At 38.1% G+C, this 24478-nt stretch overlaps 1 protein-coding gene and 1 long non-coding RNA gene across 5 annotated transcripts in view; both read right to left on the minus strand.

Moving 5' to 3' along the window:
* Positions 1-11426, minus strand: part of LOC136845206 (uncharacterized) — a 36830-nt gene extending 25404 nt beyond the window's left edge. Inside the window, exons 1-2 of the long non-coding RNA XR_010855108.1 lie at positions 11297-11426; positions 6721-6756 (exon numbers count right to left, since the gene is read on the minus strand). This is a non-coding gene — a long non-coding RNA (uncharacterized lncRNA). The remainder of the gene's footprint in view (positions 1-6720; positions 6757-11296) is intronic.
* A 2923-nt stretch (positions 11427-14349) lies between these two features.
* LOC136845211 (serine/threonine-protein kinase SBK1-like) overlaps positions 14350-24478 on the minus strand; it is a 29970-nt gene continuing 19841 nt past the window's right edge. For 3 of the 4 annotated variants that reach the window (XM_067115281.1, XM_067115280.1, XM_067115279.1), the window contains exons 2-5: positions 24038-24136; positions 20166-20284; positions 18338-18577; positions 14350-15390 (exon numbers count right to left, since the gene is read on the minus strand). In XM_067115281.1, coding sequence (XP_066971382.1) covers positions 14473-15390; positions 18338-18577; positions 20166-20282 — 1275 coding nt within the window. In that variant the 5' untranslated portion in view covers positions 20283-20284; positions 24038-24136 and the 3' untranslated portion in view covers positions 14350-14472. The remainder of the gene's footprint in view (positions 15391-18337; positions 18578-20165; positions 20285-24037; positions 24137-24478) is intronic. The other variant, XM_067115277.1, reaches the window with a different exon arrangement.

Consider the following 24478-nt stretch of genomic DNA (forward strand, 5'->3'; position numbering starts at 1 on the left):
TAATTTGTCTTTGTTTTGAGGGGGTATATTTGACCATTTGTCTTTGTTTTGAGGGGGTATATTTGTCCAATCATTTTGCCAATCCCTATAAATTAAAGGTTTAACTGATGCTAGCCAGTCTGATATGGGAGCTTTCGTAGTAGTTGGGGGGATTGTACAAGCCAATTTAGCAGCTTTATCTGCTTTCTCATTACCCTCAATGCCTACATGGGCTGGGATCCAACAAATTATGAACTTGAAGGCCGTTTGTAGTTGATGAATTTCCCGCTGGATTTTTTGGACAAGGTGATTATTTGATTTAAATTACCCTATCGCTTCAGTTGCAATTCTTGAGTCGCTCAATATGAGGGCTGAAGGAAGTCCTTTTTTGGATATAATCTGGAGAGCCAATTGTATGGCTGTTAATTCAGCTGTAAATACTGATGATATTAGAGGAAGGCCCATTTGGATAGTTTCATCACTTGAATACTGTAGGCTGATGAGCCCACTCCAGCTTCATTTTTGGATCCATCTGTATAGATTGTGAAGGGATTACCCTTCCGTCTTGTGTTCCATGGCATGTTGATGGTACATTTCTGTGTTGAACATACATTTCTTTGAAAGATATATGTGCATATTTTTGCCCTTTTTAGTGTCCATGGTGTGATCTGATTTATCTCTTGGGTAAATTTGGGTATCATGTTATGTAAATTCAATAATTAGTTTTTTTAGTAAACGAGTTTTGATTTAGGTTATTTGTATTTTGATAGAGAAATTTGATTCAGGAGATGTGCCTGCTTGAAGGGATAAGCCGCCTCTTAGAGTAATTAGATCTCTAATATTTTAGAGGCAGTTGGCCTGCTTCTGCTAGGGTAGAGACAGTTGGATATGAGCGGAAGGCTCCTGTACATATACGCACCCCCTTGTGATGTAAAGCATCTAGAGATTTTAGAGTTGCTTCTGAGGCAGTTGAATAAATTGGACAGCTATAATTTATAATTGATAGTACTGTGGCACTGTACAACATTGACATTGTATCTCGTCCTGCACCCCATTTGGTGTGAGATTTTCTTTAATAATGTAAGGCTTTAGATCCTTTGGCTTTGATATATTTGATATGATCTTTCCAATTTAAATGTTGGTCAAAAATTATATCCAAATACTTAGCACTATTGCACATGTTTATCTCTTCATTATAAAGATATAACTTAATGGTTTGTTGTTTCAACCATCTTTTGTCTCTGCTGAAGACAATGCCATTTGTTTTATTTATCGACAACTTGAAACCTACCGAGTTAGTCCTAGTGGTTATATTATTTGTTGCTATATTTTGTACACCCTCAGGCAGGTTCACAGTAACATCATCTATTGCCAGGGCAAATAAGATGCAGCTCAAAACACTGCCTTGAGGGATACCCTCCTCTTGTATGTAAGAATTTGAATATGTATTTTCTATGCGTACTTGAAATGTACAATTTGTTAAAAAACTTAATATTGGAGGGTGACCTCGAATATTGGACCTGTGGAGTTTGTGCATAATGTTATATCTCCATGTGGTATCATATGCTTTTTCTATATCAAAGTAAATAGCCACTGTCAGCTTTTTCTTTTCAAATCCTTTTTTAATATGATCTTCTAATTGAGTTAATGGGTCTAGTGTAGATCTACCAGCTATTGATCCCGATTGGGTAGGTGATAAAATTGAGTATTTTGTTATGACACTTGTTAATCTCAAACTAACCATTTTCTCCAACAGTTTGCACAAGCAACTTGTTGGTGATACTGGCCTATAATTAGTGGGGTTGCGAGGGTCTTTTCCTGCTTTACTGATGGGTATGATTATTTCATGTCTCCACTTTGTTGGGAAGACATGCAATGGCCATATGGTATATAATTTTAATAAGAATTCTTTAGCTAGTGTAGCTAAATTTTGGATCATTTCAAAAGAAATATCATGCCCCCGTAGCCGATGATCGGCATGATTTTAGGGCAAAATTAAGTTCACTCTTATTGAATTCTTGATTATAATCAAGATACTCATCATTTACAAAATTAAGTGTACAATTAATTTTTTATGTTCTAATTCTTTTGAAGTGTTCATCTAAATTAGAATAAGCACTAATATCTTCTATGTGTTTGGCTAATATATTTGAAATATCTTGTAGGTTATGATTTAGTTTGCCATTATATTGTACTGGGCTTCTAGGTGGTCTTATATGTTTACCATTGATTTTACAAATTTTGTGCCATATTTCCTTAATTGAAGTATTTGGCGACAACTCCGAAATATAATTTTTCCATGACTGAGCTTTTTCGAATATTGTTTTTTGAAATTTTGCATTATATTTATTGTAAAGTGGTTTAATGTGATCAATAGTTATATTTATAACTACTATCTTGTTTAGTTTGTTTATATTACAAAGGCCTTTAGTAAGGGTGTTTAATCTAGACTTTAGTCTATTCAGATTACGTGCTAATGTGTGTGTGGTTTGATCTAAGAAAGAGAAATTGTTGGACCACCATGGAACAGGGGATATATTAGGGGTTGAAGAAGTTTTAGGGATGCATTTATCTGCAGCACTGATTACAAAACTGGAAAAGAAATCATTTGTGACATTGTTTTTAGTGGAAAGGGAGGGATATTTCTAGTTTGTAAATTATATTTATCCCAATCAGCTTTCATTAAGCTATATTTTATGGGAAATTATTGTTTTTTATTGTTCAAATAATTCAAAACAACTGGAAAGTGATCACTTGCGTATGAATCGTCTACGACATTCCATTCCAATTTTTCGATTAATTCCAGTGAGCATAATGAAATATCTACTGAATAGAAGGTTAAATGAGTTTTTGAGAAGTACGTTGGCGAATCACTTTCATTCAGGCAATGTAAATTCTGAACATTTATGCAATTCTCAATGTTTGTGCCGGCCAAGTTACTAGCACGTGTGTTGTCCCATTGTGGATTATGGGCATTAAAGTTGCCATTTACATTTAGTATTTGTGGTAGATCACTAAAGTTTGAGTTAAAATTTGGCTGATTATATAGATTTAGTAGAGATAATTTGATTGTCTGGCATATGTAATTTGATTGCAGTTGTTTGATATGACAATGATGTAATATTTAATGGTTCAAAAGTTGAATTGTTATGAACATACATAGCTGTTCCTAGCTTGCCATCTGCTATTGGTGAGTGGCAAGCTAATTTATAGTTTCTAAAGTTCTTAGTTGTACCAATATGCTGCAGACATATGCAAATAGGTTTATGTTCCTTTAGCGTTCTCTGGATTTCACCTAGCCAAAGCCGAGTAGAAAATCCATTCATTTTCCAATGAATTATTTCATTGGTCATAGTTTGGTGGGATTGGCGTTAGATTTTGTTAAGTTAATTGTTGACTTAGCTATATCCCCTAACATTTTAAGGTAGTTTGTGTTACTTTGTGGGTTCCTTGTAGCTAGGTTTGATTGCTAAATTTTTGTTGCATTGATTGGTTCTTCATATTTCCTTATTAGCAAATCTTTTTGAGTTTTGATCTTTTTTTTTTTAGTTTTAAGGATTCCGAGCAGAGTTTCCCATCTTGATGGAATGTTAAAGGGCATTTTCGGAACCTAGTAAAGTTATTTATGAAATTTTGGGTTATATTTTCATTTTTGTTAGGTAAACGATTGTACGTTATGATGAAATACTCTTGACATCCGCAAATCATGTTCCGAGTGTTGAAGGAATGGTTCTAATCTCTGGGTCCTAATTATGTTTCCATTATTGGATGTTGAAATATTTTTGTGGCAGTCCCCGGTTAACAGCGATCCAGTTTTATGGCGCTTGTCTAGCACCGAAAATCGGCAACTTTCGGCGCCGAAAATCGCAGATTTCCACTTATCGGCACCGATAACTGGGCATTGGCGCTGATAAACGAAAATCACCCCCGAAGCGATTTTCGGTTAGTGACGAATTTCGGTTATCATCACACCCTCAGAAACGTAACCCCGCCGATAACCGGGGACTGCCTGTATGTTTATTTACATCCTTTCTACTTGAGGCAGTATATAATTACAAGTCATGTATGTTGTATCTTAATTTAAGGGAGTCAATTAAGATTTGTTTTGATGGTAGCTCTTTCATCATTGTCTGGGAGCATTACTGTTCCTTGTGTATAGTCTAGTGTTTCATGACTGGTTACTGTTACTTTTATTTCATTTATGTTGGTTATTTGTGGAAAGGTGGTTGATTGGGCTTTGGTGGTTGTTTGTATTAGCCATTCATTGTTTTTGATATGTCTACATTCCATATCTTGTGTGGGGTGTATATTTAATAATTTGTTCTCTAACATGGCTGGTGAGATCTGCTTTTCTGCTTTTAATATTAAAATTCTGGACCAATTGTTTGGTCCAAAAATATGTTATGAACTAGTGTTGGATTGAGTCATAGTTATTTCTTTTTAATTTTTTCACATTCATCAGTGATGAGCTGTCTTGTGTTGATGGGGTTTTAGGAGGATTGCTTGTCTCTATTTTAGAGTTATTGTCCTTTATGTATGGTTCCAGTGTTATGATACTGGAGTTTACTAATTTGTTTTTATTTGTTTCTTTTTGACTTTCTAAACTCGGAGTCTTTAGGAATTGATATTTTACTTGGAACAGGATGTTCCGTTGTAGTGTTTATATTTATACTAAGGAGATTCGGTAGTGACGTTCCAATAGTCATCGACTGTTCCAGAATTTTGCCATCATGGGGTCCAAGGGTACTGAAATCTTCATGACTACTTTGCATAGAGGATAAAAAAAAAATTAATAAATCTCGAAAAGATATCATTGGCTTTTTATGAAGTTGAATGTTCCACTAATGGCACAAGTGGAAACTGACTCCCAAATGTCCGTGTCCCTAACCTACCCCAAAAAGGGGATGGCATATCATGATTAATATGGCCCAAGTGTAAGCAAAACCCGCTTGCTAGGACTGAGTGTATTGTAATAATACAGTCATCACCATCCTAATCACAATATGGGCTAACTGGACAGAAAGCCGAGAGTCCAATTCCTAGAACCAGGCCCCCTGGAATCCGTGGTCCAGCCCCACATAATAGTTCTGCCTGAAAAAACAGGTCTGAACATTATCAGGTAGATGATGGTTCTACCACAGTTCCCACTATTTAGCTTCAGATTCAACTTCACTCCATGCTACGATATGGTAATTCTGACAAGTGGAAAAATCCAAAAAATTACTCCTAAAATGTATTATTATATATGTGGGACACATGGGGTCAAACTTAGGGGGAGGGAGAGAGAGAGAGAGAGAGAGAGAGAGAGAGAGAGAGAGAGAGAGAGAGAGAGAGAGAGAGAGAGAGAGAGAGAGAAAAAAAAAAAATAGATCCCTAGGTTCGGAGGCTCCCCGCCCCACCACGTCAAGGTGGTCCCAATTTAAGGGGGATTTATAGTCAAATATACACATGATGTACTGGGACAGGGAAATGTAGAACCTTCCCCCATGAAATCTCATGGCGACATTCCTCATGTCACTTAAAAGCATAGAGCCGAAGTCACAAGTGGCAGCCTCTTAAAATCTGCGCCAAAGGTCCACTTATGAAAAAATGGAAACTTCTCAAACTTATTAATTCCAATGGAGATGTAACCATTTGTCTTTCATATACAGGCAGTCCCTGGTTTACAGAGGCGTGCCGTAACCCGAAAAAGGCCGTAAAGCAGCTCATAATAATAATGGGAACAACTGGCGCTTATGGTGCAACCGGGGTTATGGCGCTGTGAGCCAAGTGCCTTCAAGTCAGAAAGACATAACGCAGGGACTGCCTGTATGGAGTCTTACCACTTAGGGAGTAGTCACTGGGCAAAGATGACGAAGTCCGAAAAAGAAGTTACCCCTTCAGTTGCTTATGATAGCAAGAACTGATGACCAAAAACTCCCACCACTCTGATGTAAAAGAGACCAGAGGGGTAGAGCCCTGCTCCTAAGTTCCCAGGAAGGTAGGGAACTTGTGTATCAACAAAAGTTTGGAGAACCATTACCCCCACTGAAGTTGTCAAGCTGGCAGGCAGTCTTTTTCTGGCAATATAAGTGATGGGTTCTAAAAAAAAAGCCCCCCCCCGACACAGAAGGCAGCACATTATAATGGTGAATAACATGCGCTTGTACTGTAATTTAATCTCATTTACTTCCAGCGTATACACTGGCCTGGATGTGCTATGGATGCGGAAAAATGTTAAGGAATGGGTAACCAATCATTTCTATCACTCTTCTAACAAGAATGAGCCAAGCCTACATACCTGGATGAGATGCTGGGTGCCACAGCATTTTTTCCCGTAAGAAAAATAACACTGCAGAGAACTATCATGTAAATGTTATATGGTCTAGTCATACGTTGTGAAGCTAGTGCTTGATGAAGTGGTTATCTAGTGGTATTTTATTATAAAGCATAAGTGAAACCTAGATCAGTAGTGGTGCCACATGCTACAGTTACATTAAAGGAGACAAAATCCTTTAATATGTACCACCGCCAGGTTTCCACATGCAGAAGCCACCAGCCAAGAGGCACAAAACTGCTATTTAGAATATAAAAATTACATTAAATTTTTAAAAAGCTGATTACAAAGCAAAGTCATTTTCATGCCTCTCTGGGGACCACCACTACTGACTTAAAATATGCTATAAAACATTACTTTAATGATCTCATTGCAGTTATTTTCAAGTCTCAATGTCAGTCTAAATATAAAAGTGGATACTGCACCTGTACAACCACCACTTTTTCCTGTTCAAACACCACCTGTAAAAAAAAACTTTATTTACTAACACATATTCCAATATGGAAAACTATAATTATAAACAAGATGACTACTAAATAAATTACCTGTTGCTTTTGATCTTGAAATGACCTTTGACTCTCCAATCCCTCTATAATTCTATATAGATACCTACTTTCAATCCCACATGATATCTTTGACTGGACAGGTCGATGGAAATCTAGGATTTGGGTTCCCAGCTCAGTAATTTGAGGGGTCAGCTCAGGTAATGGGGACCAAAATTCAAGCCCTGACAGAAAAGGTTCCAAGATCTGTAGATTTAGTTTGTCAAGCACAAGGCAAAATAAAATATAGAGAGAAAAAAAAAACATGCTGATGATACCAACTATATTAGGGAAGCTCTTACGGTCTAGTTCTTCATCCATAGCTTTTTTTTTTTTTATCATGGAACTGAGGGAAATACTTCAAATTTCTCTCACCTTCAGGGCAGGTGATTAGTGCTGTCATCATCCTGACACCAGGAAATCGTTTGTGAATAGCTGCACATTCAAACCAATACAATTCATATATTTTAATTTTCATACAAAAATATTCCTGCAAATTTATCAATTGGCCTATTTCTCAACTGTAATAAAATGTCAAACTGTGATAAATATTGAATACAGGTGAATTTATATCAGGTTAGAGAAGGTGTAATTTAAGTGCATTCATGCATTTTACACTGGCTTACAGCATTTTTGACTCATGTTAGCCTAGGTGGGGGTCAACTACCACCCAAGTAATGATCCTGCACCCTAAGAAGTTTAGGGAAAGAAAGGTTGGATACATTCTTGTATTATGCACTCTCGATTTACAACACACTAGTTCATGTTAACCTAAGTAGGGGGGGGCAGGGTCAACCACCACCCAAGTACAGATCCTCACCCTTCGGAAGGTAGGATGTATCTGTATTTTACCAACTTACATTTTCATGTTATAGTCTATGAATAGATTGGGGGTTGACCACCATCCAAGTAAGGCTACCACACCCTATGCCACGTTAGAGAAGGAAGTGTTGAAAGCATCCCTGTATCATTCTCTGACTTACATCACACAGGCTCATGGTAGCTTAGGTTGAGGGCTGACTTCCTCTCCAATAAGGATCCAGAACCCTGTCAGGTTAGTAGGCATTCCTTTATGTCACCCTGTACTTTATACTTGCCTTAAAGCACTAGCACATGTTAACCTAGGCAGTTTTATATCACTGCCAAAGTAAGGATCCTGCACTGTATGTCAGGTTGGGGAAAGGCAGGAAAGGGAAGGGAATGTCAGGATGCAGCCCTGTATTTTACTCTGACTTACAGCACTCGGTAGAACTATATAGTAGCTCTGTGTCGGCGACTGCCTTCTAACTTAACTTTTTCAACAGTTTTTTGGTTGCTAATTATGAATTTACCTTTAATTTTGGCTCTCGAGTGTAATTAACCTGTAATTAAGCCCTGAAGTCCATCCAACAAGGGGTTTCCATACGCGATCTTCACAAGACAGAGCACGGGTACGTCTGTTTCGAACGGTTGCGGTTCATATCCCGTCTGGCAAGTGCAATAACTTGTTAACGTATGGGTATCCAACTCCCCCTGGGCCAGTACTAAACATGGCGAAGGGACATTCCATTTGGCCGACAACAAACGGATGCACCGCCAGTATCAGAATCCCTAAAAGTGTAGAAAAACCAGTTGAAAAGGTAAAAACAGGCGCAGAGCTAATATATAGAATTACCCAGCACCCTTACTGCAAATAAGCTTGGGTAGAGTCAACCATCAGGAAGGTTAGCATGCACACTACCTCCTGGTTATGGAGAAAAAATCCTTTGAAAAATTAAGATAAAATAGGCCTAACACCATTTTCTTGGATGTTTATTTTGATATTTTGTAAAAATTAACACTTTCTAAATCCTCAAGCTTGATGAGAAACCTGTTATCAAGCATGAGCCTGATGTACTAAAATCTGTCCATGCAAGAATTTTGATATATGCCTAGTTTCAATTCCCCTGCAGAGGGCAGTAGCCATCATGGAGTATAAGGAGTATGTATTTTAACAAAATACCAAAACCATCTTCACTCTTGCTCAAGTCAACCTTTTTTGGGGAGGGGGGTGGCCTACATAAATGCTGACCCCTAAATCTAGCCTACATCAAAGAGTGCAGCTATGATAAGGAATGGAATTTAAAATTAAGGTAGATCTAAGCCAGCTGTCCGTGGTGAGCTAGGTTATGGCAGTTGACGTTTTTCTATGTAACTTTACCTTCTGAACAAGAATTTAAAGTAATATTTTTTTGCTCCGCTGTAATTAAGCTGTAAATTAGCTTAGGACTGGTGTGGTAAAACCCTTTCAAGAATAGCTAAGAGTAAGGGGGATCCGTTGGGAATTTGGGGTTTTTGGTGGGGGTAAATAAACTTGGGAAAAGGTTTGGGTACCTTATTGTATTTCCTGTTATATATGTCATTTGGAACACGAAAAACAAGCATAAAAAGAGGACGAATAAATGGATAGTGGGATCCGTTCCAAAGGCACTTTTCGTTTATTACTAGTACTACTGATTCTAAGCCTTAACACGCATGCGCTAGCTTTCGGTTCATCAATCAGCAGCTGCCAGTTTTCTGCGATTAGTGAGAGCTGTGAGAGACTGGCAATTGACATTTTCCTGAGTTATTTTACTTGCTGAACAAGAATTTAAAGTAATTACCTCTTGCCAGAACATGAGAGCTTGCCATGAATCTTTAAAAATGCAGATAAGGCGCACAGCGCCATTCTGCCATGGCGACCGATAGAGGCCACCCAAGTTGAAAGCGGAAATGGTAATGTTTTGTTTCCCATTTACGAAAGCTTCGAATAGTGTGCAGTGGAGCTAGACTATGGCAATTGATGTTTTTCTATGTTATTTTACTTGCTTTACAAGAGTTTGAGGTAATATTTTGCCGGTCGGATGCTGCTAAACTGTAATTACCCTTGAGGTGTGCGCGACCCACTGGTACAGACGTGCAGTTTTCAAGAGTCGGTTACAATTTAGTTACAGCCGACCAACAAAATATTTTAAATTCTTGTTCAGCAGGTAAAATAACATAGGAAAACGTCAACTGCCATAGGCTAGCTCACCGCGGACAGCCGGCTTAGAATTACCAAATTTCAAGCCAACATCCATGTGCTGGGACCTATGAGGAAAACCTCGCAGTTGCACTATGAAACAACTGTTAGGAGAGGGCAGAAAGTAAGGCAGGAAAAGGATGATAAGAACTGACACTGTAAAGGAAATGACACTGGCTGCAACTAGGGGTCATAGGAACACTGCAAAAACCTTAAATGATTCCTAGGCTACAGTGAATGGCACTAACCCCCTATGGAAGAGCACAGTTAGGATGCATCCCTGTATTTTACTTACACAACAATTCATATGGGGCATACCCTAGTCTACCAGGATAAGCAAGGTTCCCAATACCCACGTCAGGTCAGGGATGGCAGTTAGGATGCAAGACTGTAGTTGGCCTTGTAAAAATTTTGGTAACCTTTAAAGTTAAAAGCGGGAAACCACGTAGGCTGCTTTTCAGACTATCAAGACCTAGGCTATATCAATCCAAAGCACCCTAACTTTCTCACACAAGCCTTTCCGATGTTGGTAATTCTAACCCGACTGTCCGCGGTGAGCTAGACTGTGGCAGTTGACGTTTTCCTATGTCATTTTACTTGCTTTACATGAACTTAAAGTAATATTTTGTCGGCCGGTTGTAACTAAACTGTAATTGACCTTTGAAGACTACACAACTTTAATTACCTAACGCAGGGTAGGTCTAAGCCGGCATTCCGCGGCAAGCCGCCCCCCCATAGCTCATACAGCAAAATTGTAACCAGTAAACACCCCCAAAAATACTAACCTAACGTACCCTAGAGGTGTTTACTGGTTACAATTTTGCTGTATTAGCTATGGAGGAGGGGGGGGGCTTACCGCAGAATGTCGGCTTAGACCTACCCCGGGTTAGGTAATTCAAGTCGTGTAGTCTTCAAAGGTCAATTACAGTTTAGTTACAACCGGCCGACAAAATATTACTTTAAATTCTTGTAAAGCAAGTAAAATAACATAGAAAACCGCCATTTGCCACAGTCTAGCTCACTGCAGACAGCCGGCTTAGAATTACCCCGATTTTTAGTGTTACTTTGGGGGATCCAGAAGGGGCAAGGCCCCCAACTCCTCGGCCAGGTCGTGGCACGCCGCCCTAAGTGAGGTTAAGAAGGTAAGGTTTGGTCAGGTAATGACGTGGCATTCTAGGAATGGTTAATTTTTCATAATCGGAACCTGTTCCCGTCGAAATACACTCGCCCCATAGGAATCTGGATACCGAAAATAATACGTGAATATATATGGTTTATTTACTGGTGCTTAACTGCAAGAATGACAATAACGGAATGGCCCACAGTGTAAGAGCCATTGCCTACCTAAAAGCCTATGCTCGGTCTGAAAAATATCTCTACTAGGATTCCCACCAAAATCATTATAGCCTAAGACACTCATTTCACCTTAATTAATCTTACCAGATAAATTAACACGAAACAATGGTCAATTTTCAAAAGACCACTTCCAACCTTAGTAACGAAACCTGTCGTCCGGGGAATCACGAGCAAATGACAACCGTCGCCGGTAGAGCACCGGATGAGAGATACACCAAAAATCCAAGGACTGCTAAGCACCCATGAACGTCTACACAATCGAAGAAACTACGGGATCCTTAAAAGAAAAGTTCCTCAAACGTACGTATACGATGAAGTAAAAAATTTACAATTTCTTATATAATCCTTTATTTTTGCATTAACAGACGTCGATCTTTCAGAATATCGTATATTTGGGGAATCAAAGGCACTATTTAAGGGCCTCAGGTATTGCTGATGGAGATGAACTGTAGTTAACAAATCGACAGGTGGCCGAATTCAAATTACCGTACTCTGAGATATCCGTTCATGGATTATTTCAGTTAGCTTTGCATATTTGATGGAAATACCTTGTGACGCAAGACTTAACATAATATTGTTCAGCGGACGCTGTCGAATGCTTTCTTGCAATCAACAGAGTAATATGATGAATTTCAAAAAGAAGAGGAAATGAAGTTTTGTTGTGCTGTATTGTATCATAATCAAACTGGAGAATTTTGCACTAAATACGTGAGACTCCTTAGCATATAGTTATCAAGTGTTTTTACTGTAAATTCCCATCGCTTATTCTGACAATTAATTAGAGTTTTTTTTTTTTTTTACAATAAGGCTTAGTTCGTCTGAAGCGTACATTAGCATAAAGTTATAATTTTCAAATTTTACAATACAGCATTTTATTAAAAAATCTTATTTATCTGTTAAATGAGGACTCTGTGAATTTTCACAAACGGAAATTTTTGTATCCAGCAAAGAAAAAAATATGCATATAAAAAGCACAACACAAGGCAGCATACAGAGATCTGATCAGCACATACACTTAATTATCGCGTGTTAAGTTTCCCTACTTCCGCAAGAAAAGTCCCACCATTAACCGCAATAAATGTACGCTGCCAGGTATAGTGTATGGTTTTTTTTTTCTTTATCACCTCCCACCTGGCTATCAAACAACCATTATTGTGTGCGACCCTTCCACCTTATGTGCAGTACCTTCAAGTCTTACATAGTCAATAAAACAAAAAACTCCCCTCAAGTCCTATCTAGATATTAGAATTCATCAGTTTGCACACCTTGCTAAGCCAAATCGCATGACAAAGTTGTAAAGTTGTGTGTGTGAGAGAGAGAGAGAACACCATCTTAAAGGTTTAGGTTACGAACACAGCAGAAGTTTCCGTTTTCTTTAAAATAAAATTTCATGCTAAAGAAAACAGAAGCCTAAAATTAAATGGCTAGCTTTGTTATATGTTACTATGGTTTAAGTATTTTGCTAATGACTGTTACTGCCTACTCATCTTACACCAGCAATCTATGCCTATCATATGAATGCGAGGTAATAATATAATATCCTGTAAATGCTAAGCAATAATGTAAAACTGCAACACCTACTTGTTTTTTCTCGAACACCTCTTCGTCCTATGCACCGAAATGAATTTAATTTGGCAGTACTTTCTGTTACGGTGCCTTCTTGTTCTTGCAATAAACTATGACATTAAGCCAGAATTTTGGTGACTTCCTTATTTGTCTCAACTTCCATGGTATGATTTTGTTACCGTAGCTGTCAACCTGGCCATCTGGAGATACATACCTTCTTCAGTGTGCTTGTAAACGTTGTTCAGCTGAGCTGTTGAATGTTTTAATCCCGCACGAGCCTAAGGCGTCGTACTTAGCGTTTATAAACCCAGGTAAAACGCAACAAGAAACCGGTATTTTTCATCTTATACGGTCATGGTAATAAAAATGATAATCTCGCAAGTCGCATCATACGGCCGCAAGCATGCATTTCACACTACACATTCCGAAGAGGTCACTGTGCTGTTACCATTGCATTATCCTTACGATTGAGCAGATTCCTGTCTTTCTGGTTTCTGTCTTACTTTTTTTTTTTTGAGAAATGGTCCACTCATGAACCTCGGTACAATATGCTAAAAACCTATCCTCCGAAATAACGGCAACTTCAACAAACTCCTCTGTGAATACCAACCGTTAGTCTGTTTTGTTTAAAGTTATCCTGTCTACACAAAATCATCAAACAGCCAGCTCCAGTTCTTAACTTCAGCACTGTAAGGTTAACCACCCAGGTAATCTTTGGTTTGTGGAAAGTTTTACAAACCCGAGGCCTATTAGGTTCTGAAACCGGCCTGTGGCCTTACAAACTAAAGTTTTGGTAAAGTTGTGTTTTGAATAATTTTTAGCCATAAGTCAATTAATATACCTTAGAAATGTAGCTGCGTTTGGGAATCAATATCTTTTAAGATGTGAAAGTATATGACGAAAAATTGTCTCTTAGTTCTTTAATGTAATATTATAACTCCAGCTCAAGAGAGCCATTTTCGAATAGCTCCACTTGGCGACTTCTTTTGCTGCCAAGCTTTTGAGTTCTGTTCCAGTTCACCATTTCTTAGTTCAGTAACATTTATTTCCCATTTTAAAACCCTGTTCATCAATTACTTTTGGAACATAACATATTCATTTTGACCTTTCTCGACTCATTCATGACTGGACCATTTGCCAAGACATTAAAATAAACTCAAGAGTTACTTTTTAGAGCGTTGGATTTTGACCAAGTCATTTAAGCATCAGAGCTTTCAGTGTCACCCCTCATGGTACCCTATTCATTGATTTTGTCCTCAGAATGAACTAGAATGGAGATAATTCAACTGATTTTACTTGTGGGAAGAAATGAGAAAAACATTACTTAGGGTATCCCGTTCTTTAGGAGTTGTCATTCGGGGAAGGACTGTACAGTCCACAACACTCAATAAGGCATTTTTCTTTTATGGTCTACAGGATTGCATGAATTATATCTATCCTTAGATGGATATAATTCATGCAACGAGGGTGAAATAAAGATTTCGTATTACATCACGGAGAGTGTCCAATAATCACCTGCAGACACGTTTCAACGTTTTTACATCAAGTTTTATGGATGATACAAAAAAAAGTCAATTCACCAATTTATATCATTTGCAACGTAAGAAAGATTAGGAAAAAAACGTTGTCTATATCAAAAGGTAGACATGATTGTAGAAGGCAAGTGACATGATATTATTAATAATAATAATCTCTTAGACAGAGGAGTAGCTTGTAGAGGCACTGAATGACGGTGATGAGGAAGATGAGGAATTGAGCCACGAAAATGAGGAGGAGGAGGAGGAGGAAGAAGAAGAGTGCTGCCAGGCATGGTTTCTTCGGCGCTGTCTGACGGATGATGTCGGTGACGTGAATCGGAGCAACTCTGCCAAAAAACGCCTGGGACTAGAAACTCGCCCTTGGGGAGTCTGGGCCTCTTCTCCACCTCCTCCCCCTCCATCTGTCTGCTGCTGCCTTTCTCTCTGCTGTTGCTGCTGCTGTAAATGCTGTCGGCGATCCCTTAGAGTGAGTTGTGTAACACCACTCTGCAGCCAAGATTGCTGTTGCGACTGGCTGGCTGTGCCATTGAAGTCCTGGCTGTCAGCTCTGTCCCTTGACTTGATCACCCAGTCATCCTCGAGGTACTTAAACACTTCCTTGGCAGCATAACGCGACCAGCCTCTAGGTTCAAGAAGACGTCTCAGAAGGCGTAGAAGACGGACAGTAAATCTTTTGAAAGGCCTGGGGACTCTGGTCGACTTGACCCTTTGCCAATTCCTAAAAGCAGCGTATTCCTGATCGCTGACATTGCTAGTGGCCCAGGGCTGGACCCCGGTCAGGCAATGAATGATGAGGACTCCCAGTGCCCACGAATCCAAGGATGTGCCCGAGTAATATCCTTCTGAACCATCACCAGTGCACAGTTCCGGTGGATTGTAAGCCCCGGCACTGATCCTACGTCTGACATACGCCCCACCTCTGCAAGTCGAGCCAAAGTCGGTGATTTTGACGAGTGATAGATTAGCTTTGAAGATCAAGATGTTTTCCGGGACCAGGTTACCATGGACGAGCTGGAAACTGTGCATATACGTCAGACCACTGGCTACCTGCTCTGCAACCCATCTGGTACGAACCTTAAAACAAAAGCAAGTTATAAATTAATATGCGAAAACGTCATTCACTTGGTAGTAAAAGTAACAAATACAAAATACCAAAGACTGAATAAAGTTTTTTTTTTTTTTACAATTACTTGAGATTTTGGTATGACTACTAAAGAACCACAAATAAGCCAGGTTAATACATCCCTGTATCACAGACAAATTAGAGGATGGTTTTATAGTACAATTAATATTAAAAAGCAAGGTATGCATTATCAAAACAAAGTTCCATAAGCATAAAATTGGTTAATTTGTAAGAGACGCATCGCACCGACCGCGGTCTCTTTCGAGCACACGTGTGTGTTCGTCATCCATCGGAGGAGACAGACGGAAATATTGTATGGTAGAAGTTGCGTTCCTTGAGAGTGAGAAAACGGGATGCTCTTGTTTTTGTCTTGGACCCTCCGATGGATGACAAACACACACGTGTGCTCGAAAGATACCGCGATCGGTGCGATGCGTCTCTTACAAATTTAGCAGATTTCACACTGCTTGCTTGGAAGTATGACAGTTTCTGCAATACCTAAATTCATAAATAGGAAATTAATTACTAAGCTTACACGCAAAATAGACTGTACCAGTGTTAAACGCACTGTTCAGTTTTTCTTTTATTAAATAACCCTTTCATATGACAAGAGGGAAATGATAAAAATCCTTTTGTTGATTTACTTAGTAACAGTGAAGAAAATGCCGCTCCGTTCTATAAAGTAATAATCGCCTAATGAAGTCGGGTATTGTTTAATGAAAGACTTCATAATTTGATTAAACGACAGATCAGAAACTGAATCTTTTTATTTTTGAGAGGGAGAGAGAGATAAAATTATGAAAGAAAAGTATTGTAGTCATACATTAATAGTCTATATCGGGCCATTAATTGGGCGGCAGTTCGGAATCGAATCACTGACCTTAAAACTGAGAGACCAGTGGGGCAAGAAAGTGCTACTTTTCCGGCTTTCAGCAAGTATTTATGGGGTGAGGTTGCTGGCCCTCCCTTTCCCTGATCCATGGGCGTTAAAGAGAGTTTCTGGATGGCTTTTCTCGGAGGTCATCCTTCCAAGTAACTCTTACATTAGGTAGATTGAGCTCTCTCTCTCTCTCTCTCTCTCTCTCTCTCTCTCTCTCTCTCTCTCTCTCTCTCTCTCTCTCTCACACACACACACACACACACACAATATTTCCGTTAGAATCGAAAATTATACCGAGAAATACAATTTAATCTCTGACTAAAATGATCATGAAGGCCAGTTACAAATAGGTAAAGAATGATTTGATATTGTAGCATGAAACATATAAACAATTGAAATAAACTGAGCAGAAATAATAACTCTGAAGTGATAGAGCATCAACTAGATTATTTTACAAGTGTCTGAAGTTAAGTCAGCAAACACTTTGTTGTTCACATTAGAAACACTTAAGGAACAAACGCGAAAGACTAAAATCTTCGTCATCTTTCATTTCCGTAGAATCCTGAGGCCATTCGTTGGACTCGAACATCCTTGGTAGCGTCTCTGAGTAAAGACTGTCTAGTTTGGACGATTTTCTTCTGTGACTTATTGGGCTGACAGTAATATAGATCCTCGGCTTGAACTGGGTAGTGTATTAATATTTTTTTGGTGGATTTGTGTTTGTATCGAAACCAAGAAAAATGCAAAGCAAGGTAGGCCTATAATGTGTCAATCGTAAATTAAGTACAGCAGTTAGGTTTCAGAAAGCGTGATGGAAAAAAAAGGTAAATTACGAAAGTAAAAATTAATCGTTTTCAAAGTAAGAACCATCCTTGTTCTCGTCAGAAATTTGGCTATACTACTTTTGCTTATTTCCTTCCTTAGCTATTTTTGTCCGACCTCTCCAACTCCCTCTTTTCTCTGTTGTAAGTGCTGAATGGTTAACAATGCTCCCGTGCTTGTCCTTATAACGTAAATTTCATGATTCTTCCTTTCAGCAAGAAAGACCAATACTAACGCCAACAACCTTCGTCGTGTAAGTGTGAGGAATGGTTGATTGATATGTAATACTCGTTGAAACTATGGGAATTCGGGAACAGACAATTACTTTTAAAGATTTATATATTTAAATAACGGATTAGTTATAATCCCGATCTATCTTACATTAAACTGCATGACGCCGACTCATCTAACAAAAGATAGTCGCTTCAAATGTTCCTTTATATCATTTTATTATAAGTACCGTCTTCAGTTTATGACATGAACATTTCGTGTCTTAAATTACATGCACTAATGAACAAATGGAATAGGGAAATAAGCAAGAGACTGCTCCGAGACACTTTACAGTATCAGTAGTTATTAAAGCTTCGATAGATGCTATGGAGCTGGCTTTTAATTCAGTCGACTTAAATCTGTAACATATCAGTCAAAATACCCATGGCAATAAGGCATTATTACGAAGATGCGTACTAGTTTCTAAACATTACTGAAACTAAGTTCACCAAGCTTTAGTCTTGAAGTGGAATAAACGACACAACGCTTTTTCTATACATTTTTCTTCATAACTTCCAACAAACTATTCTGAGCCTCACACAACATTTTGCACAAGGCGGACAAGTCTCGCTACAATGGTAGTTGGGGTAGGAAAGCCAAAGTGCCAACGGAAATTTATGTGATAACTTGCTACAGATGACATGCTGTGTTGTTACTGAGAAAAAGTTGTATGTTGCGTAATGGTATCAACAAAACAAATTGCCACCTCAGACTGATGGAACAAGCCATCAGCAGGTGGCGGTGAACTTATATGAAATTTAATCGGTTAAAAAGATCTTAAATTTTATAATTAGGTCAAGCAGGAATAGCCGCACAGGAAGAAGATGAATGGGACGGAGGGCGGAGTTATCAGAAAAATGGGATATGGTTAACATGTATGTTCGAAAACCTCAATTCAAGTCATAAACCAAGAGTCCAGTGGTTACCTCTTCGATAGCCTTGGAGCGGAGCAAACTACCGAGATCCCCGAAGGGAGCGTATTCCATCGGATAGACCAGGTAGAGGTCAGTCTGGAAAAGTCTGGAAGTGGCCACCGCAATGCTGGGGTGGTCGAAGTGAGACGCATAGTGGTGCTCCCTCTGCACCTCTCTCCTTCGGCACATGTCACGACAAATGGCTTTCAGGACGACCTCTTCGCCCGAAGCGCGGTCGGCTGCCAAGTACACCTGAGGGTGGGATCAATATATCTTTAAATGCCATATCACGATATCAGGTATATCATGCGAGTTAAAAGGCAGTCATGAATATTAGCTGGTTTAATATCGTGCAAGTTAAAGACTATCTTCGGTATAATAATATCGTGCAAGTTAAAGACTGTCTTAATTTAAGTATACCTTAGTTTTACCAGACCACTGAGCTGACTAACAGCTCTCCTTTATAGGGCTGGCCCGAAGGATTAGACTTATTTTACGTGGCTAAGAACCAATTGGTTACTTAGCAACGGGACCTACAGCTTATTGTAGAATCCGAACCACATTATAGCGAGAAATGAATTTCTATCACCAGAAATAAATTCCTCTAACTCTTCATCAGCCGGCCGGTTAAAGACTGTCTTGAATATCATCATACAAGCAAACTATCGAAATATACATTAATTTTAAAAACCAACTTGGGAATTATCTTTTAGTTGAGTGAAACAATGCGAGAGTATGCTACTTATTTATATTTGAAGAACAAATGTAAAAGGGTATGCAAGGAAGTGCACACCAACATGTCTGATTCTACATCTAAACTAGCGCACAACGAGAAAGAATATCATTCGAGTTCTACACCTTACAAATGGTTGTTTTAGATGCGGTAAACGATAGCTTTTTCCGTTAAGATTTGTTCGTTCTTTGTTTCCGTTCTTAAAGTCATGATACTGTTATGACTCCATGCTGAATAAATCCCAAATCCTCTTAAACCCTTGATAATGACAAAACTTAAGAAAAATGTCTTTGGCATTTTTCTTCTAAACTATGAGACAATTACTGGTTTAGAAACAGCAGAGGTTGTGCTGGCGTCAGCCATCCTTGCAGCTCATAAATTAGGGATGAATGATTATGATTTCCCTTTTCTTAACTTTAGTAAGCTTAAACTTAGCTTAACAGCAGTTCCATGATTTCCTATTCAAACAGTAGTTACATCAGCCACTCCCTGTCTCTTCTAATGTTTCACTTGATTTCCTTCCCTCGTATTGTTTTTCAGTTCATATTTAAAAGAGAAGCACTTTATTATGGGGATAATTTCTCCTTACGGCCCCTTTGGCCTCCTATGTTCAAAATCCCTACCCAAGATTTTCTCTCGTTTTATTAATGTCTCTCTGAGTGATTTAACTGCAGCTGCACAAATGCCAATAACTTCTACTACGCATAATGACAAGGATTTGTCATACATTACTATCAGATTTAGAGTATAACAGACCTGCTAAAATAAGTAAATCATGGTTAGTGAAAGCCTGGTCTCCACTCGGCCTCACTCCCCACCGCAAATTCCTGAGATGTATGCTAGTATTGCACCACCCCTGGTTTTTTTGCCATGCCCCTAGGTTGGGTTAGGTTAGGATAGATGAGTAACTCGCGATAAAATCGGGTGTGGGAAACATATCGAGATTATTTTCAAGAAAATTCTATGGTTAGTTTTCAAGATATGGCGTCCCGCTTTTTTTTCAGGGAAAGGTCCCAGTACTCGGTTACATCTCGGGAAAATGCCTCCCCATCCCGCCCTCGCAAAGAAAAATCATGCTAAACAACACCGCCGCCACATCTTACTTACATTTCCCATCCTTCCATGGTTGAGGATGGTGATGATGTCATAATGGTCACTGAGGGACTCCTCTGGAAGATCACAACTGCTGCTTCCCGATGCTGTTGACTCTAACCTCGCTAACATATCTGTAATGAAAGAACGGTGTCTTCAGTGCAATAGAGTGAATGAAACATTATTATTATTATTATTATTATTATTATTATTATTATTATTATTATTATTTATTTAATTATTTTTGTCTATCTCAGTCATCTTTTAGACTGGGTGGTATTTATAGTGTGGGGCTCCGGGTTGCATCCTGCCTCCTTAGGAGTCCATCTTGATGGCGCCCATTAACAGCAGATGTTTAAAATTATTATTATTATTATTATTATTATTATTATTATTATTATTATTATTATTATTCAGAAGATGAACCCTATTCATATGAAACAACCCCACAGGGACCAGTGACTTGAAATTCAAGCTTCCCAAGAACATGGAGTTCATTAGGAAGAAGTAACAGAAGGTAAAGGAAAATTACTCTTAAGTACTCATTGCCGTGAATACTTGTACAGTGGATCTAAATGACCTAGGGTGGGAACAAAATGGTACTATATCTAGTAAACTAAACTCGTATAATGGAAGATAAAGGCCTCCCGCTGAATAAGGGGGAATATACTGTATATGCTACAGGCATGTTTTATGCTTCATTATTCATTGGTTACACAATTTGATTTTCTGTACGCCAGGCGCCTACTGTGGAATTTTCTGTACGCCAGACGCCTACTGTGAAACACAATCATATCTGCCGTGAAGAATGGATTGCAAAAGTGTATTCATTGCATAACAGATTGCAAAAGTGTATTCATTGCATAACAGATTGCAAAAGTATTCATTGCATAACAGACTGCAAAGTGTATTCATTGCATAACAGTACTTCTAAAAATGTTTCATAGCCAAAACCCAATATCTGTGAACACCATATTCCGACCGTCGAAAGAAACTCGAACAGATGGATGATATAGATTACACGTGGCTTCTCCCCGCAGGGGGGTAGTGCCGTCATGCACCTAACGTGGTGCACCTTAGGCATTACTTAAAGTTCTCTGCAGCGTCCCTTCGGCCCACAGCTGCAACCCCTTTCATTTCTTCTACTCTACCCCCGTTCATATTCTCTTCCTTCCACCTGACTTTCCACCCTCTCTAACAATTGTTTCCTAGTGCAACTGCGAGGTTTTCCTCCCGTTACACCTTTAAAACCTTCTTATTATCAACTTCCCTTTCAGCGCTGAATGACCTCGTAGGTCCCAGCGCTTGGCCTTTGGCCTAAATTCTATATTCTATTCTATTCTACACACGGCTTCTCGTTTAAACACCAGGTATATAATTCGTAACTGCAGCTTATAATAACAAATAAAAATAGGATGAGCTACGGTTTGGATTGAATTAAACTACTCTGAAGAAGTGCATAACAGAAAAAGGCTGACAACAACTTCAGAAAAAGTTCTGAACTCTGCTAGATCAAATGCGCTTGTACAAAAGGTAAATACTGCTTGGGTCATTTATAGCTAGTCTCTTTCCCAAAAGACTTGTACGCCTTTGCTCTGGAAGGAAGTATATTAGCACCTGGACAATGTGAAACAGAAACTACGTTTTATTATTCACTAAAATGACACCTGTTAGACAATAGAATGACACCTGTTAGACAATAGCTATTTACGCCCTATACAGTAGATGATAGTCATTGAAACAATTCGTAATGTTTTCCTTAACTGACAAGAGCAATGAGTCAATATTTCTGCCTGTGCTTGATAATCTCTGGCGCTACATTTAATTGGAAAAGCTGTGTGTGACTTAAGATTCGATTTCCTTTGCTTGCAGGTATACCCAAGAACATCTTCCTCCTATATATTTGTTCCTTTTTTAACTGTTGAAAATTATAACCAGTTTGTGTTGAGGGCAGGGAAGGCTCCTAGTGTAAATGGTAGCATTCTCGCTTACCATGCGATACGACCCAAGTTTCTGATTTCTCAAAGAAGAGATGCAAAAGAACACATTCCATTAAAACACTGTTGGCCTAAGTAACGAATCGGGCAACTAGGATTATTAGACTGTGGTGGGCGGAAACTGGGTTTGAAAAGGGCATAGAGCTATCGGTCTTATCCCTCAAAAATAAATTAATAAAATCAAATAAAGCAAAATACTGAAAGCGGAATTCAGGGAATAATACCCTCCAAGGGGAAGTAAGGCGCTATATATATATATATATATATATATATATATATATATATATATATATATATATATATATATATATATATATATATATATATATATACACACACACTATTGTTAATATCTTCTGTTTTTTTACTTTTGACATCACTATAGACATTCTATGTAGACACAAGCTCTATATGTTCAGGACCATGCTGTTGTTCCATAAGAATGTATGCTCATTTTGAATAATAATAATAATAATAATAATAATAATAATAATAATAATAATAATAATAATAATAAAAATAATAATAATAATAATAGTAGTAGTAGTAGTAGTAGAAGTAGTATAGTAGTAAATAATGTCACATCCCATAACTAAGTCTTATGGATTAATTAATTTCTGCACCTGTAATTAAGCTATACATTGCATTACCTCTCTCAAGAATTGAAGAAAATTCTCTTCTTTTCTTCCAGATACAGAAATAATGGAAGAATGTGAAGCACAAGAAATACTTCCTAGAATTACGGGTCGAATCTTTCTTGAACTCCGCCTCTTGTAAGTACCCGAACAACACCAGGTCATGACTTTTATTAATCATCACTCTTAAATTATAATTACTTCGCCGTCACTTCAGATGAGTCGGATCTTTCCTAGATAGTGACCCCAAAGGGTTTTAACCAGGTATGTATCCATCTTGGCGGCGTGTTTATTACAAGTCCGCTGGGGATGACCGTAAAAGCATAAACAAAAGATTGTAAATACCATAAAGATAATGACTCCCAAGAAATATTAGTCCTAGATAACGATGAGTTCAAAAATACTATAACAGAGTACCAAAGAGTCTTTCAATCCGAAAGATAGCTTGATTGAGTGAGATAAAACTATTTGATAACGAGGTCGTTCGAAAGTCGAAATATTAGATACCTCATTATCCATGTAATTCGCTGCCTCTTTGAATTCCCGGAACTGGTCTGAATACGGTGAATGAAAAAATAATTTATTTGTTATGTATTTGCACATCGTCTTCGTGGCAAAGTATCAGCTGTTGTTGATGGTGTTATAGTTTGTTCTAATGAATTTAGTACCTTCAGCGAAAGCCCTTCCTTCTTCGACCAGACATTGTGCGAACGTTCCGTTACACTGACATTTTAACTTAAAATGTCGAATGCCCATAAAAAAAATTGTGAAGTCGTCAACTCAACTTTATTGATGATCTGACATATATTTCGAGGATCTAGTAAACGCCAAGAATGGTAGTACTGTAGTAATACCTGCTTTATGCAAGAATACGTGGTAAAGAACAACTCTAAATTCGCCTCACGGAGGAATATCTGCCTAACAAAAATCAGAAAACTCGTCTCGCGCGCGAATATATGGTTATTAAAGCTCAATTAAATTGGTTAACAAAGTCAGCTGAACTCGGTTTTACATGAGCATTTGGTTAATAAAATACAGTAAGCTTAACTTTATAAAATATCTGGTTAATAATGGTCACTCGTAAAATAATTTGAATACAGCAAATACGCTTGGCTAGAACTGACCATGTATTACATAAACCTGTAAGTAAGGAAGCCTGTTAAACTTTTGCCTGGGGAAAATGTATCTTAGTAAAGAGAACTGAAATGCCCTCGATTGCAAGAGCAGCCTGAGAGTAAAATCAATTAAATCTCACCTTATGAGAATATATTTGGAAATACTTGTTTTCTGGTACGGGATGCATAAGTCACTGTTGGATAGCCAGCGTGCTTGTCAAGATCGGTGGCTAGTCCGTCTGAAAATAATTGTAAAATATTATAATTATATGCTTAGATTACGATTACGATGACCAGTTTCATAATTAAGAACCGTTCTCATAATTTTAATTACAATCGTACTTATAATATTTTTATTGTTATGATAGCTCTGACTTGTCATTATATTTTGATAATGATAATTTTATTACAATTTTAATCACAGTACTCTATTGTAGTTATAATAAGTATTGCGATTAAATATTCTTTTGTCAATTTCATATTTAACTACAAGCTTAATTACAGTGCTATAATAAGTTATGATTTTGATCAATTATGATAGTTATTTTCCAACATAAAAGTCTGTATATACTTTTAAAGGA

This window comes from Macrobrachium rosenbergii, chromosome 13 (genome assembly GCF_040412425.1).
Source record: "Macrobrachium rosenbergii isolate ZJJX-2024 chromosome 13, ASM4041242v1, whole genome shotgun sequence".
Classification (NCBI taxonomy): Eukaryota; Metazoa; Arthropoda; class Malacostraca; order Decapoda; family Palaemonidae; genus Macrobrachium; species Macrobrachium rosenbergii.